The 12183-nt window shown below is 31.5% G+C and overlaps 2 protein-coding genes across 2 annotated transcripts; both read right to left on the bottom strand.

Moving 5' to 3' along the window:
* Window positions 1-206: 206 nt before the first annotated feature.
* LOC135122220 (uncharacterized) lies at window positions 207-1712 on the bottom strand. Its single transcript, XM_064046433.1, has 7 exons — window positions 1671-1712; window positions 1371-1514; window positions 1155-1313; window positions 1051-1093; window positions 913-995; window positions 501-604; window positions 207-414 (listed from the first exon to the last, which is right to left on the bottom strand). Exons 3-7 carry the CDS (start codon window positions 1173-1175, stop codon window positions 207-209), a joined length of 459 nt encoding a protein of 152 aa, XP_063902503.1. The 5' UTR covers window positions 1176-1313; window positions 1371-1514; window positions 1671-1712.
* Window positions 1713-1961: 249 nt separating this feature from the next.
* On the bottom strand, window positions 1962-4990 carry LOC135122219 (uncharacterized). Its single transcript, XM_064046432.1, has 10 exons — window positions 4962-4990; window positions 4796-4895; window positions 4669-4734; window positions 4152-4256; window positions 3613-3750; window positions 2683-2777; window positions 2558-2622; window positions 2445-2506; window positions 2183-2287; window positions 1962-2132 (listed from the first exon to the last, which is right to left on the bottom strand). Exons 1-10 carry the CDS (start codon window positions 4988-4990, stop codon window positions 1962-1964), a joined length of 936 nt encoding a protein of 311 aa, XP_063902502.1.
* Between the last annotated feature and the right edge of the window lie 7193 nt (window positions 4991-12183).

Genomic DNA, 12183 nt, shown 5'->3' with positions numbered 1-12183 from the left:
TACCCTTCAAAAAAAGACTCACTCTTTATTAAACATTGCCAAAAGAAGCGTTTTCATGAAAAGATATATAGATAGAAGCATTAATTTAGATAATACTAGCACTGTATAAAGTCTTTTTCATTTACTCTAATAATTTGATGGCAGTAACTTTTTTTTCTAAGCGTCTTACGACATTCATATATAAATGCTTTATTTTTTTAAAAAATCTACACAAATATGTTCTCTATCAGACTATTATTCACATTAATTTTAGTTGCTGAGGAATCAGCGGCTGAGTTAAGCATCTTTTCTAACGATAGAAAGTCCCCTTTAATAATTAAATTGGTTGTGCAATCATTCAAGTTTAGGCGATAGAGAATTTTCGACAGGCGCTGCAAAAAATTTGGGTCGAGTTTCTTGTTAACCAAAAATTTGCTGTAATAAAATAATAATATATATTAGTGGTAAAGTTACCTTTATGATAGAACTTTAATTATTTTTTATTAAAGCAATGAAAAAACCTTAAAGTAATCAAAGTTTTATTAGAAACTTGAATATTCAACTTTGAATATGAATCAAGAATATGAAGAAAATATTCAAAATCAAAGTTGAGTAGATCGTACGACTAAAATATTCGTGTATAAAATAAACATTTACTAAAAAGGAAGCAATTAAGTAATTTCGCGTTATTTATGTTAAAACGAAACAAAATAATATAAAAAGCTCTTTTTAAGCCCGGGGAGTATAATGGGTGCAAATAAACTGCAAGGAAAAACCAAAATGCTAAGGATAATTAAAAATATTTAAGGACGGGTTTTGACAAACAGCAACAGTATATTATAATAAATTGCAACAAGAAAGTAAACCGGTGACAAGTAACGAGAAACAGGAATAAACGATACAGTATTATCTAGAAATGGGAGTAATTGGTACCAATTCCGTTAAAAGGCAGGAATTGGGAGTGATGGCGTATACAGCAAGAAGATCCCACACGGCCAGGACGTGCGAGGGATTCCCTGAAAGCACAAACAAAATAGCATAACACTCGTAACTATAAGCCATCCAAAAAACCTTTAGAAAGTTTTGCAAAGTATATAAAAGTGTGCTGGTCGGGCTAAAATATGATAATATAAGCAAAGATGAAACGACAAGTAAAAAAGAATAAGAAAAAAAACTTTCAAGCCTAAAGACTTCATATCAGTATAATATTTAAGAGCGAAGCAATAAAAAGTATCGCAGTCTAATTGGCCAGTAAGTCGTTTTTGCTTTACATAAAAAGAATGCAGACAAGCGAGAAGGGCGTTAAAGAAAAAGGAATCTAGCTGAAGTCCATTCTGAGAAAAAAAATCCACAATAAAGAGAACTTTCAACCAATAAAAAAAAACTATAACCCTCTGACAACAGCCAATGAGGTCGTCCACTTTGGATAAAAAGAGTTGAACTTTTTTAACGGGAGAAAGGGGAGCTTGCAGAGATAACTTTTCGTATGTAAAGAGCGCAGCGGTACATGAATTAATGGAAACGGGTCTCCCATTCTTATATACGCAAGACAATATATAAGAAAATAAAGAAGTAAAGTTGGCATTTTTTTTAAATAAAAATTATCCTTAAAAGTAAAATGAATAAATGCTAAATAGATTACAAATATACATTTTTATATACCGAATAAGAAATAAAAAAAAATTCTGAACCTTAATCCTATCCACTAACCAATCGTGGACTCGGAAAAAACGCGGTATTTACAGAAACCAGAAGATCGTATTTATTATATTTTCATTAACATATTATTATATATTATATTCTTATTTTGTATTTTTTTTAAATATATTATTTTTGGTGAGTATATTTTTATTTTTTGTAGGCAACCAAACTTTTAATACTCCTTAACACCCCAAACATAATATTCCTGAATTTTTCAAATGCTAATAAACCATTTACTTATTATTATTACAAAATCACGGATTTTTAATACTGTTATTTTCTTACGTACAAAACTTTTTCATACACCAAAAATGTTTAAAAAATATAACCGAAAGATCTGATTCAAACAAATTGATAACGGCTTTTATATTTTCAGTAGAAGTTTCATTTCTGCAATGTTCTAAAAAATAATATAAAAAATCGCAAGAAGTTCCTCGCGACCTTCGCATTTTCTGTTAAAAAGATATAATAATAACAGTAATAATAACGATAATAATAATACTCGAAGTTTATTTAAAAGGTCAAAAGCTTCATTAAATTTCTGTTGCTTTAATAACATCCGCAAAACTTGTGAATAAGTTATGTGATCGGGTTTAACGCTTCTCTGCTGCAATATTTATATGAACTTTAACACTTTTTTATAAATAAAAAAGATATAGAATAAAAAAAATTCCTTTTTCAACTACGTAATAAAGGTGTTATTAATTTACTATTTTTATATAAAAAACAATACACAATAAAAGTTAAAATCTTATTATTTTTACTTTCAAGGTTTCCATAATATTTTTAACAGATTCGTATGGGTTATCAGCTTTAAAGATAGCAACTGTTTTATTAAAAAGTAAGATAAACTAATAAACTTTAATTAAAAAATTACCTTTTATTAAAGTATTATATACAGAAAGTCCACAGCAAAGAAAAGTAGTTGCTTTATTAACCAATCTAATTAATGATTATAGAGAAAACAACAATAATAATAGTAGTAATAGCAATAATAATAACTTGAGTGCATCCTCATAAGTATGGCACTCGCTGGAGGCATATGCATTCAGTAAAATTAAAAATGTAGCGTCATTGGCCAAATTTGATTTTAATAACTGCAGCAAAAGTAAATAATAAAAATCTAATTAAGAGGATGTTTATTATTTACATAATAATAAATAAATGGTAGTATATAATTAGCAGTAAAATAAGCAATAAACTCATAAAAGGCTATACAAATAAAAAGTTAAAGCACAATAAGATAAATAAATTTTTTATTTAATATAAAAAGTATAAGAACATTATAATAAATAATAAAACTTCACTATATTGATAAAGAAATTAGAAATTTTACGATTATAATTTTATAAAAAAAAATTATATTATAAAGAAATATTATAAACAACCCAAAAAAAGGTTTAGAAAACTTAGTATAGATAAGAACAAATTAAAACACAAAGTTAAATAAAGCAACCAATAAAATCAAACTTACAAGATTTCCAAATAGTAATAAAAGTAAAATCCGTGATATGATATGAACAAATAGAAAAGCGATTTTAAATCATGTGAGCATTAACAAGAACGTTTAAGGCGGTCTTTAAATGAACAAGTTATCATATTATAAGTACAAACTAAAAAGAACGGCGACAAGAAAGAATTTAAGGTAAAATATGCACCAATAAAAACGTTAAATATATTGCGAAAGCCATTTAAAAAGGAGTAAGAATTGTAAAAAAAACTTTTTTATTCAAACGAAAAACCAACAGAAAGGCAGAAAAAACGAATATATCAACCAGTGATGATATATTAAAAATTTTAAACCAATAAAAGCGGTAATAATAAGGGCAAAAGACATATTAATGTTAATATTACTGCTGAATAAAAATTATATTTATATAATATAACCAAGAAAAATATATAGATATTCTGCTTATTAATAAAATCAAAAACCTTCCGAAAAATAGCCTCAGCCTTGTTCCAGCAATAATTGGCACAATAACCAGCCAATAAAATGTTATACAAAGCGGTGTCTGGAGGGGTCCTGGTCTGCTTTAGGGAAGTTTCCAGATAAATTTCAGCCTCTTGCAGCTTAAAAAAGTTAATATAAATAATTATAATTAGAATAGATTTATAAAAAAAGTATACAAAAGTTTAATTAATAACTGTTTTTACTAATTTTTACCTTGCAGAAGTTACTATAGTATAAATATTTTTTGGTATGTCTAAGCCACCCTACAGCCTGCTGTTATTTGCACCGGTTACTAAGCCCTCCAATCCCAAAATAAATATACAAATCCCGCCCAATCAGAGCTTTTTCACTCCAACCGGACCACTACACTTTGCTTTAGCCGTAAAAGTATTAGTAACATTAAAAAGGCTTATGAAAAAGCAAAGGAGATCAGTAGTAAAGGCTTCCTTAACTTATTTCCTTTTTAGAGTTAACTTCATTATTTTTTTTTAAAATAAATTATTTAAAAAAGTAAAAATACCTTTTTTTGCTCAAGCAAAAGAGTTAATTTTTCAGAAATAATATATCTTGTGTTACGCTTTCTTCTTTGTAACCAAAAAGGTAGGCGCTCAACTTTTAAATTTTTCTTTATTAACATAGAAATATAATTTATAACAAATTTTTAAAAAAAGTGATAAAAATTAGGCTAAACACTAATATTAAAAAATTATAAAGGTAATTGTATATAAGCAATATTACAGTGCACTCATTTTTTATTACAAGAATAAAAGTTTAAGTAAATAGGAAGCACTAATATAAGCAAGTAAAAATAAATAAAAAGACCTGAATATAGACGTGAAGAATAATATATATAAAAAAAGAAAAAAGGAATTAAGCAAATTACAATATTAAGTTGCAAACGTATAAATAAGGTTTCTAACTCAAATAAAGGAGGTATAAGAAAAAATTATAAAAAAAAATGCTTTTACCCTCCTCAAATTTTTTATATAAGAAAAAGATAGTACTTCTACTAATACTATAATAGTTTAATTAATTACGATATCCAACTCGGAATCAAGAGATAAACCATCTTTTCCTAACGAATAGCCCTTTATATTTTCTCCCTGGAAAAAGAACAGAAAATATTATAAAAAACAAGTAAAGCAAAATTAAACAAAAAATTACATCTAAAGAAAAATCGGGTTTTTTTAAATTCCTTCGTCTATGATAAGGACTATTAGAGTTATAACATTTTCCGTTCGCAGTTTGGTTATTAAATAATTTTCTAGAAACAACTGAATAGGACCAGAAATGATATATTAAATGAAATTTTACATTATTAATACAGTACTTGTTAAGCATATAAGGTGTCAATAACATTTTAGTAAGAACTTACTACCTATAAAAAGTTTAACTAAAAAGTAAAAACGACCATTTCAAGCATTATTCAGCAAAATTTTGGACGCGTGAGATGGAGGTGTTATTCTGCCTGCTCCAACAAGTTAGATCGACGGAGTTAACCCTCATTTCAAACGTTGCCTGAAAAGCCTGGGGAGTAACCACAAACACAACTTCTTTCCGTAGAATTTAACTTAAATTCCAAAATAGTACTCCTTACAGAGCGACTACTGCGTTTGACCTAAATCTCTTACCTGAAACACTTTTTTAAGGTCTGTAAAGAGATAATGATCGATGAGGGTCAGATCTGTAGAGTACAACTAGGGCTACCGTAACCATCGACTTAAGACACTATGCATCGTCTTGCTGAAAAATGCAATTTTTTTTTCGCCATATGGGGCCGTTTCTAGTAATTTCCTCACAACAATATTGTTGCACAATATTCATTAATCATGGTTTTTCTTTAGATAATGAATATTATACCATGGGCGTCCCCCAAATACGGAGGTCATAACCTGTCGCTTTGAGCGGCTTTCACTCTTTACTTGTTACTCAACTGACAACCGATTGAACCCTGGAGTATAATAATGCATACAGGATGTTTCATTTTTTATTACAAGTCGCAGATATATATTTCTTATTTTGCTTAAACAGATATAACAGCGCCCTGGGTCATCATCAGCACATTGTTGTTTTCGAATCATTACGGGCAAACTCGGTACCCCATTCCGGACAGAGCATCCTCATCCCAAATATGTTCCTGCAAAATATAGTTACACGATATTTCTATCAGCTAACTCATCCAACTTAACTTTACGGTCATCGACAACATTTAGGTGGATTTTATTCTATATTTGTCTAGAGTAATTGTCTCATTTGGGCGTCCAGAGCGTGAGCATCATTAGTGTCCTTACGACTCCTTTAAACTCGGCAAACCACCGACAAATCGTTGTTTTCGACAAGTTAGATACCCTACAACATATTCAAGCCAATGTCGAGTTTAAAAGTTATTTTTCCCTTTAAAAAACAATGTTTAACCAACACATGAAATACCTTTTTTCCCAATATTTTGAAAATAACAAAGGTAACGGCAAAATTCCAAAATCTCGGTAACTAATGGAAAAAATGTCATCATATATTTTGATAGTTATCATTTGAAGATTGTTACTAACTGAGAATGATATAATCTTTATATAAAGGGATAATCTATGGGGTAGTCTCGGGACTTTTTAGGCGCCGTGTTACTTTAATAAAACCATTCTGTATTTATTTTAAATGCCGTTCTTAATACTGTCTTATAATTATGAATATTTAGATTGAACTTAAATTATAATCATTTATCATGACTTTCATGGTGATAGTTTTTTTTTACTCTTTAGGTTTAAATAAAATTAATTTAGCATATTGCTTATTTTCTAAACTAAGTCTTTAAAATTAAGAAAATGCACAGAATTGCTCTTTAAATAGGTCAAGAGTTACTGTGGCTTTATACAAAATAGATACAGAAACACTAACACAGGAAATAGGTGAAAAAATGACCCTTTTATAAACTAAACCATGTTTGATGTAACATTATTATAAACAGTAATTGAGTTCTAGGTAAAATCTTATATAAGATTTGACAAATTAAGTTATAACTATCAGGTTATTTTACGCAAAGTATTTTGTAATTTTTTTTTTATCTCTAGACAACTTTTAGCAGGGCTGAAAAAATACGCTGTGTTTTCTTTATTAATTTCTAATATGTAAGTTATTAGCGGCGTACTATACATAATTTATAATTATTTTATTTAGGATCGAATGTAGCCTTATGCTATATGTAATTGAGTGTTGCCGTCGGAGGGCACAACCCTAATTGATGATAAGACCTTACAGCAGTTGCAGGGGGCCCAAATCTGGAACTTCTAGTTTAAGATTTATCTTAGGGATCACTGGATATTATGCTCGGTCGTTTTCGGTACCTTCCAACAAAGTACTCTCCCAGACTGGTACCAATTCGCATCAGTTTATGTATGTTACTTTGGGAGTTAGCAGCACTGGAAGTCTGAGAGACACCCCCGCCCCCGCGACTACTAATGGTGTTATTGTGTAACTGTTGTTTTATTTTTGGTTATGAGGTAAGAATGTAGAACTTTTATATAGTTTTTTTTTTTGCAACTTTCAATTTTTTTCTGTGGAGTTATGAAGCAGAGCAGGATCGTCCGTTACGTTTGCATGAAGTTCAGACAAAAGAAGAGATACTTGATGATAAGCACATAGACGAAGATATCGCCAGTTATGAAATGCGAGGTTAAGATCTTACACGGAGGAAGAGTTATTAGATAACGAAAATGAAGTATACGCTGGGTCACGGTATTTGGGAAAGACGGGAAAACTAAGTGGCGTAGAATGGCCCCACCTAAAAACGTTAGAGCAAGAACACAATATATAGTAACTCGTTTACCCGGAGTAACTTCTCGCTCCAAAGGAGAAAATGCACCTATACATTGTTGAAAAATGTTTTTTTTTTTAAGAAGAAATTATTGATGTAATATTGTTGAAAATACCAATAAATTTATTTCATTGAGCTTATTAAACTTTGCTCTGGAAAGAGATGCTAATTTAACTAGGCGACGTGAAAGATTTGCTCTTTTTAACTTATTTTATCTCGTTGGTATTACCAAGAGTGGTAAGCTAAACATTGAGCAACTATGACCCACAACTGGTAGAGGGATAGAGATCTTCAGAATTACTATGTCTATTGTGAGATCCCGTTTCCTAATGAGGTACATACGATTCGACGATAAAGACACCCGGACTGAAAGGAAAACTACAGGTAAGTTGGCATCAGTTAGACAAATATTTGATTTATTTGTCGAAAACTGTAAAAACTCCTAAGTTTCGTCCGAGTATCGGACAGTAGATGAAAAGTCGGAGAGTTTTAGGGGACGTTGCAGTTTCATTTCAAACAATTTATGCCAAATAAACCAAATAAATAAATATGGTGTCAAAAAAAAAAATTTAGTGCTGGTAGATGCGAAAATGTACTATAAAAATATGGAGGTATACATCGGAACTCAACCAGAGGGACCATTCAAAGTATATAACGATACTGACATTATTGTCAAAAGGCTTAGTGAACCAGTGTGGAATACTGGAAGAAACATTACCATAGATAATTGGTTTACCAGTGTTAAATTAGTTGATGTCAAGTTACTGAACCACCGCCTAACTATTCTGGGTACAATTAAAAGGAATAAACGGGAAAACACACCCACTGTTTCTCAATGGTAAAATTCGTCCACCGTTTTCAAGTATGTTTGAGATCTCGAAATAGCTCCACATTAGTTAGTTTCGTACGTCCCCCAAAAGGCAAGGTTGTGCTTTTATTATCAACTTTGCATGAAACTGACGGCATTGATAAGAATTCTGAAGAAAAACAGAAACCTGAGATGATAACAAGTTACAATCTAACCAAGGGAGGTGTAGATATGGTCCACAAATTGTGTGCTTTGTATAATTACGGCCGCAACACAAGGCGGTGGCAGTGGTAGTATTCTTCAGTATACTGAAACGTAGCTGGTATAAATTCTGAAGTTATATATGAAAGAAACGTTTAACCAAAGTTAATTTATGAAAAAGAAGAAAAAATTTGAAAAATCTATCACTTGCACCTATTGAAGAACATTTGAAAGAGCGTGCGTTACATAAAAATATTCCGCGAAACATAACTGCTAGAATAAATGAAATTTTAGGTATTCAAGAACCGAAAAGAGATTCTAGAAAGAGGCCACCATGGAGGAAACTGCTCTATGTGTAAAGGTAAAAAGCGAAAAACAAGATATTATTGCGCCAAATGTAAAATATACTTGTTTTCAGAATGTTTCTTTGTTATTTGTAACGATTGTTGCAAAATAATAGGTATTTAGTCAAGTGAGTTGCCCCTTTAAACAAACTGTTTTTGTTAATTTTATTTTTTTTTACATTAAATGAACTTTCTTTTTATTTTTCAGCAGAAACATAGGGCATTGAACTTACAATATTTGAAAAAAAATTAAAAACGTAAGGCTAAGTCAAGAAATTTATGCGTTGCACTCTGATTTTGTTTTCTAATTTTCAATTAGAAAGAAGTTAAAATTTGGTGTGACCTGTATCCTAATATCTCAACAAACAAAAAATATTCAAAAGTTCACGGTATTTTTTATTTAATATAAGAAAAGAAATTTAAAACTCAAGGGGTCTGGGGGACATACTGCGACTACTAATGTCCAAATAAGAGGTCGACTACTGTAGAGTTATTTCCATGAGCGTCGTGCTCTTTTTTTTTTTGTCGTTGTGTTGTTGTAATCAGTGTTTGTAAGATGGTAAGCATTGTGCTACTCAGGCGGCTTAAGAGCATTTAACTAGGTTATACAGCTCTTTTTATTTTTAACAAACTCTATATTATTTTCTTTGTTGTATTGTTGAGCACATGCTCTCAATCTGCATGTAACATAATAGTTCTTGAAATTATGAAAACTGTAAAATCAACGATTTGATTTCTATGCTGCTCGAAAGCACCTCGAAAACAACTAATGAAAAGTAATTTACCAATTTAAAACGTGAGCTAGAGTGTGAAATTTTTAAAACTTTGAAATGTCAGAAAGACTAAAAGAAGTGTAGTTTAGCTATTGTAGGTGGACTTCTGATAGTTATTAATGTCTTGGAGTGCAGACTTGGGTATAAAATAAATAAAGGTGTTTTATTTTAATAGAAAGCTTTGCCTAAGTTAAAGCGAAGAGCGAGCGATTCAAAGGGTGTGTAAAAAACTTTTAAAGGTTGGTTTTCTAGAGATATCGGATGACTACGATGGAATCATGGACAAGTGTTAGTTCCTATGCCCGAAATGGAACACGCATCTGAAAAGGATATACAAGTTACCCCGGGAGCATATATGCGAATTTGCGACAATTTAAGAGGCCTGAACCAACAGTGTAAGGTTAAGCATTATATAGTCCAGAACGAAAAACTTAACAGCATGAAAGCGAGGAACAGCAACTATTTACTATAGATAATGCTAAAGGTTTTTATCATCGAGAGATAGGTAAAGAGGGCAAAAAATATTTTACTGCTTCGTTACCGGATGGGCGAAGGGTGCGCCGGGCTGTATTACCTTTTGATTATGCAAATATTCTATTTTAATACCAAAAGGCCGCGGGCATCGTTATTGCTGGCCTTCGAGACACATGTGTACATGGATGACTGCTTAGTTTGAAGCGAGAGTAAATTGGGTCATTAAAAGGCACTATGTGCTTTGATTTCCAGATACAAAAAATTGAACGTAAAACTAAGGCTTAAAAAATGTAATTTGGTAAAGACCTCTGTAAAATGGTTAAGAAGTGCGCCATCAAAGGTAGGCTCGCAGACGTGTGCGGTATGAAGTACCCAGAAAACAAAAAAAGAAAGTGCGGTCGAGAAAAAATGCTGGGCTTTTGGAGTATGTACATACAGAACCCCGCTATATTATTGGAGCCTTTGAGCAGGCTTAAAAAAAATGTTAAATTTATCTGGTGAGAAGAACAGAAGTCTGCTTGGGAGAAGGTTCTGAAGATTTTAAAAGCGAGAGTATGCGTGGAACAAGTAAAACCCAATGGAGAATTAATTTTACAGACTATTGATAGTGACCTTGGTTAGGGTGGTGTCCTATTCCATCGATATGGTGGACATTCACACTATATAGCGTTTGTAAGTCACAAATTTAACAGTGCGTAAAGAAATTACAGTACTACTGATAGTGAAGCCTTAACAGTAATTTGGTTCACTACAAAACATATAAATCTAATGAAAATGAGCGGAAATAAGTTTTTTGTAAAATCAGATCACAGAAGTCTTTTGGGATTTTTTAAGAAAGATAGTGAAAATGACTCGGTAAGAGAAAAAAGGTTGAACGGGTGGAAGAAAGTGATGAATTTGTTTACGGGGGCAATGCGATATCTACCGGGAGTTGAAATTGCAAATATTGGCTTTGCTCTCAGGGCTCCTCAAACAGAAAAGCCATGTTCATAAAACTCATCGTCACAAGCTGTAGTTACAATCATAAATGAAGGTAAAATTGATAGAAAAAATTTGTGCATACTATGCGTTAGAACTTGTTTCACACTGGGAAAAAGAAACAACCAAAATATTTAAAGGTTTTTGACCAGCGAGGACTTTAATAGATAAGGTGGTGGACAGTTGTGACGTTTGGAAAAAATTTGCTCTTCGCATATAAAGCGGGAGCCAATGCATATAATAAACAGACCTAAAATACCGTTTTACAGCTTATCCATGAACATAATGAAAATACCTAAGACCAGAACGGGATGTGATAGTGTTTTGGAGTTAGAAGATAGATTTACACGGTATGTATGAAGTAGGAAACTTCTAAGGTCGCTGCTTTTGAGGTTATAGATTTATTAAAAACGATATGTAGGATGCAAACCCCAGTTGAACTCATTTCTGATAAATATTCTTTTTTTATCGCTCCGAATTAAAAGGTTTTGTTGCGAAGAATAATAGCAAACATCATATAGTTACTGTTAATAGACACCAAAATAATAGTGCTGCCGAAAGAGCTATCCAACAATAAAAAGGATTTGGCGAGAAGAGATGTTGTGATAAAGTTGAGTGGGACGAAATCTTATATTATATTTAGTGTTATAACCGCTACCAAATGTTTAGGTGTGTCCCCAACCAATTACACTTAAATTAATTACTTTGTTTGGGCAAAAGATGATTATCTTATCCACAAGAATATTTTGGGAGAAGTAGACCTAATAAAACTGTTAGGACACCACATAGATTTTTAATCGGCACAACCTTGCCTTTTGGGGGACGTACGAAACTAACTAATGTGGAGCTATTTCGAGATCCCAAACATACTTGAAAACGGTGGACGAATTTTACCATTGAGAAACAGTGGGTGTGTTTTCCCGTTTATTCCTTTTAATTGTACCCAGAATAGTTAGGCGGTGGTTCAGTAACTTGACATCAACTAATTTAACACTGGTAAACCAATTATCTATGGTAATGTTTCTTCCAGTATTCCACACTGGTTCACTAAGCCTTTTGACAATAATGTCAGTATCGTTATATACTTTGAATGGTCCCTCTGGTTGAGTTCCGATGTATACCTCCATATTTTTATAGTACATTTTCGCATCTACCAGCACTAAATT

The sequence above is a fragment of the Zophobas morio genome, unplaced genomic scaffold, assembly GCF_036711695.1.
Source record: "Zophobas morio isolate AGI-343-1 ecotype UQ-CSIRO unplaced genomic scaffold, CSIRO_AGI_Zmor_V1 ptg001005l, whole genome shotgun sequence".
NCBI lineage: Eukaryota > Metazoa > Arthropoda > Insecta > Coleoptera > Tenebrionidae > Zophobas > Zophobas morio.
This window is presented reverse-complemented; position numbering and strand designations above follow the sequence as displayed.

Bases quoted from the DNA above. Each gene is read 5' to 3' on its own strand.
- LOC135122220 (XM_064046433.1), bottom strand. From the start codon at position 1,175: ATGAAGTCTTTAGGCTTGAAA. The intron at 996-1,050 runs GTTTTTTGGATG...TTGTGCTTTCAG, and splicing joins CTTTGCAAAACTTTCTAAAG to GGAATCCCTCGCACGTCCTG. The intron at 415-500 runs GTTTTTTCATTG...ATTTTATTACAG, and splicing joins AAAACTTTGATTACTTTAAG to CAAATTTTTGGTTAACAAGA.
- LOC135122219 (XM_064046432.1), bottom strand. From the start codon at position 4,990: ATGTTATTGACACCTTATATGCTTAACAA. The intron at 2,778-3,612 runs GTTTTTGATTTT...CTTTTGCTGCAG, and splicing joins CTGAGGCTATTTTTCGGAAG to TTATTAAAATCAAATTTGGC. The intron at 2,288-2,444 runs GTAAAAATAATA...TAAATATTGCAG, and splicing joins ATATTATGGAAACCTTGAAA to CAGAGAAGCGTTAAACCCGA.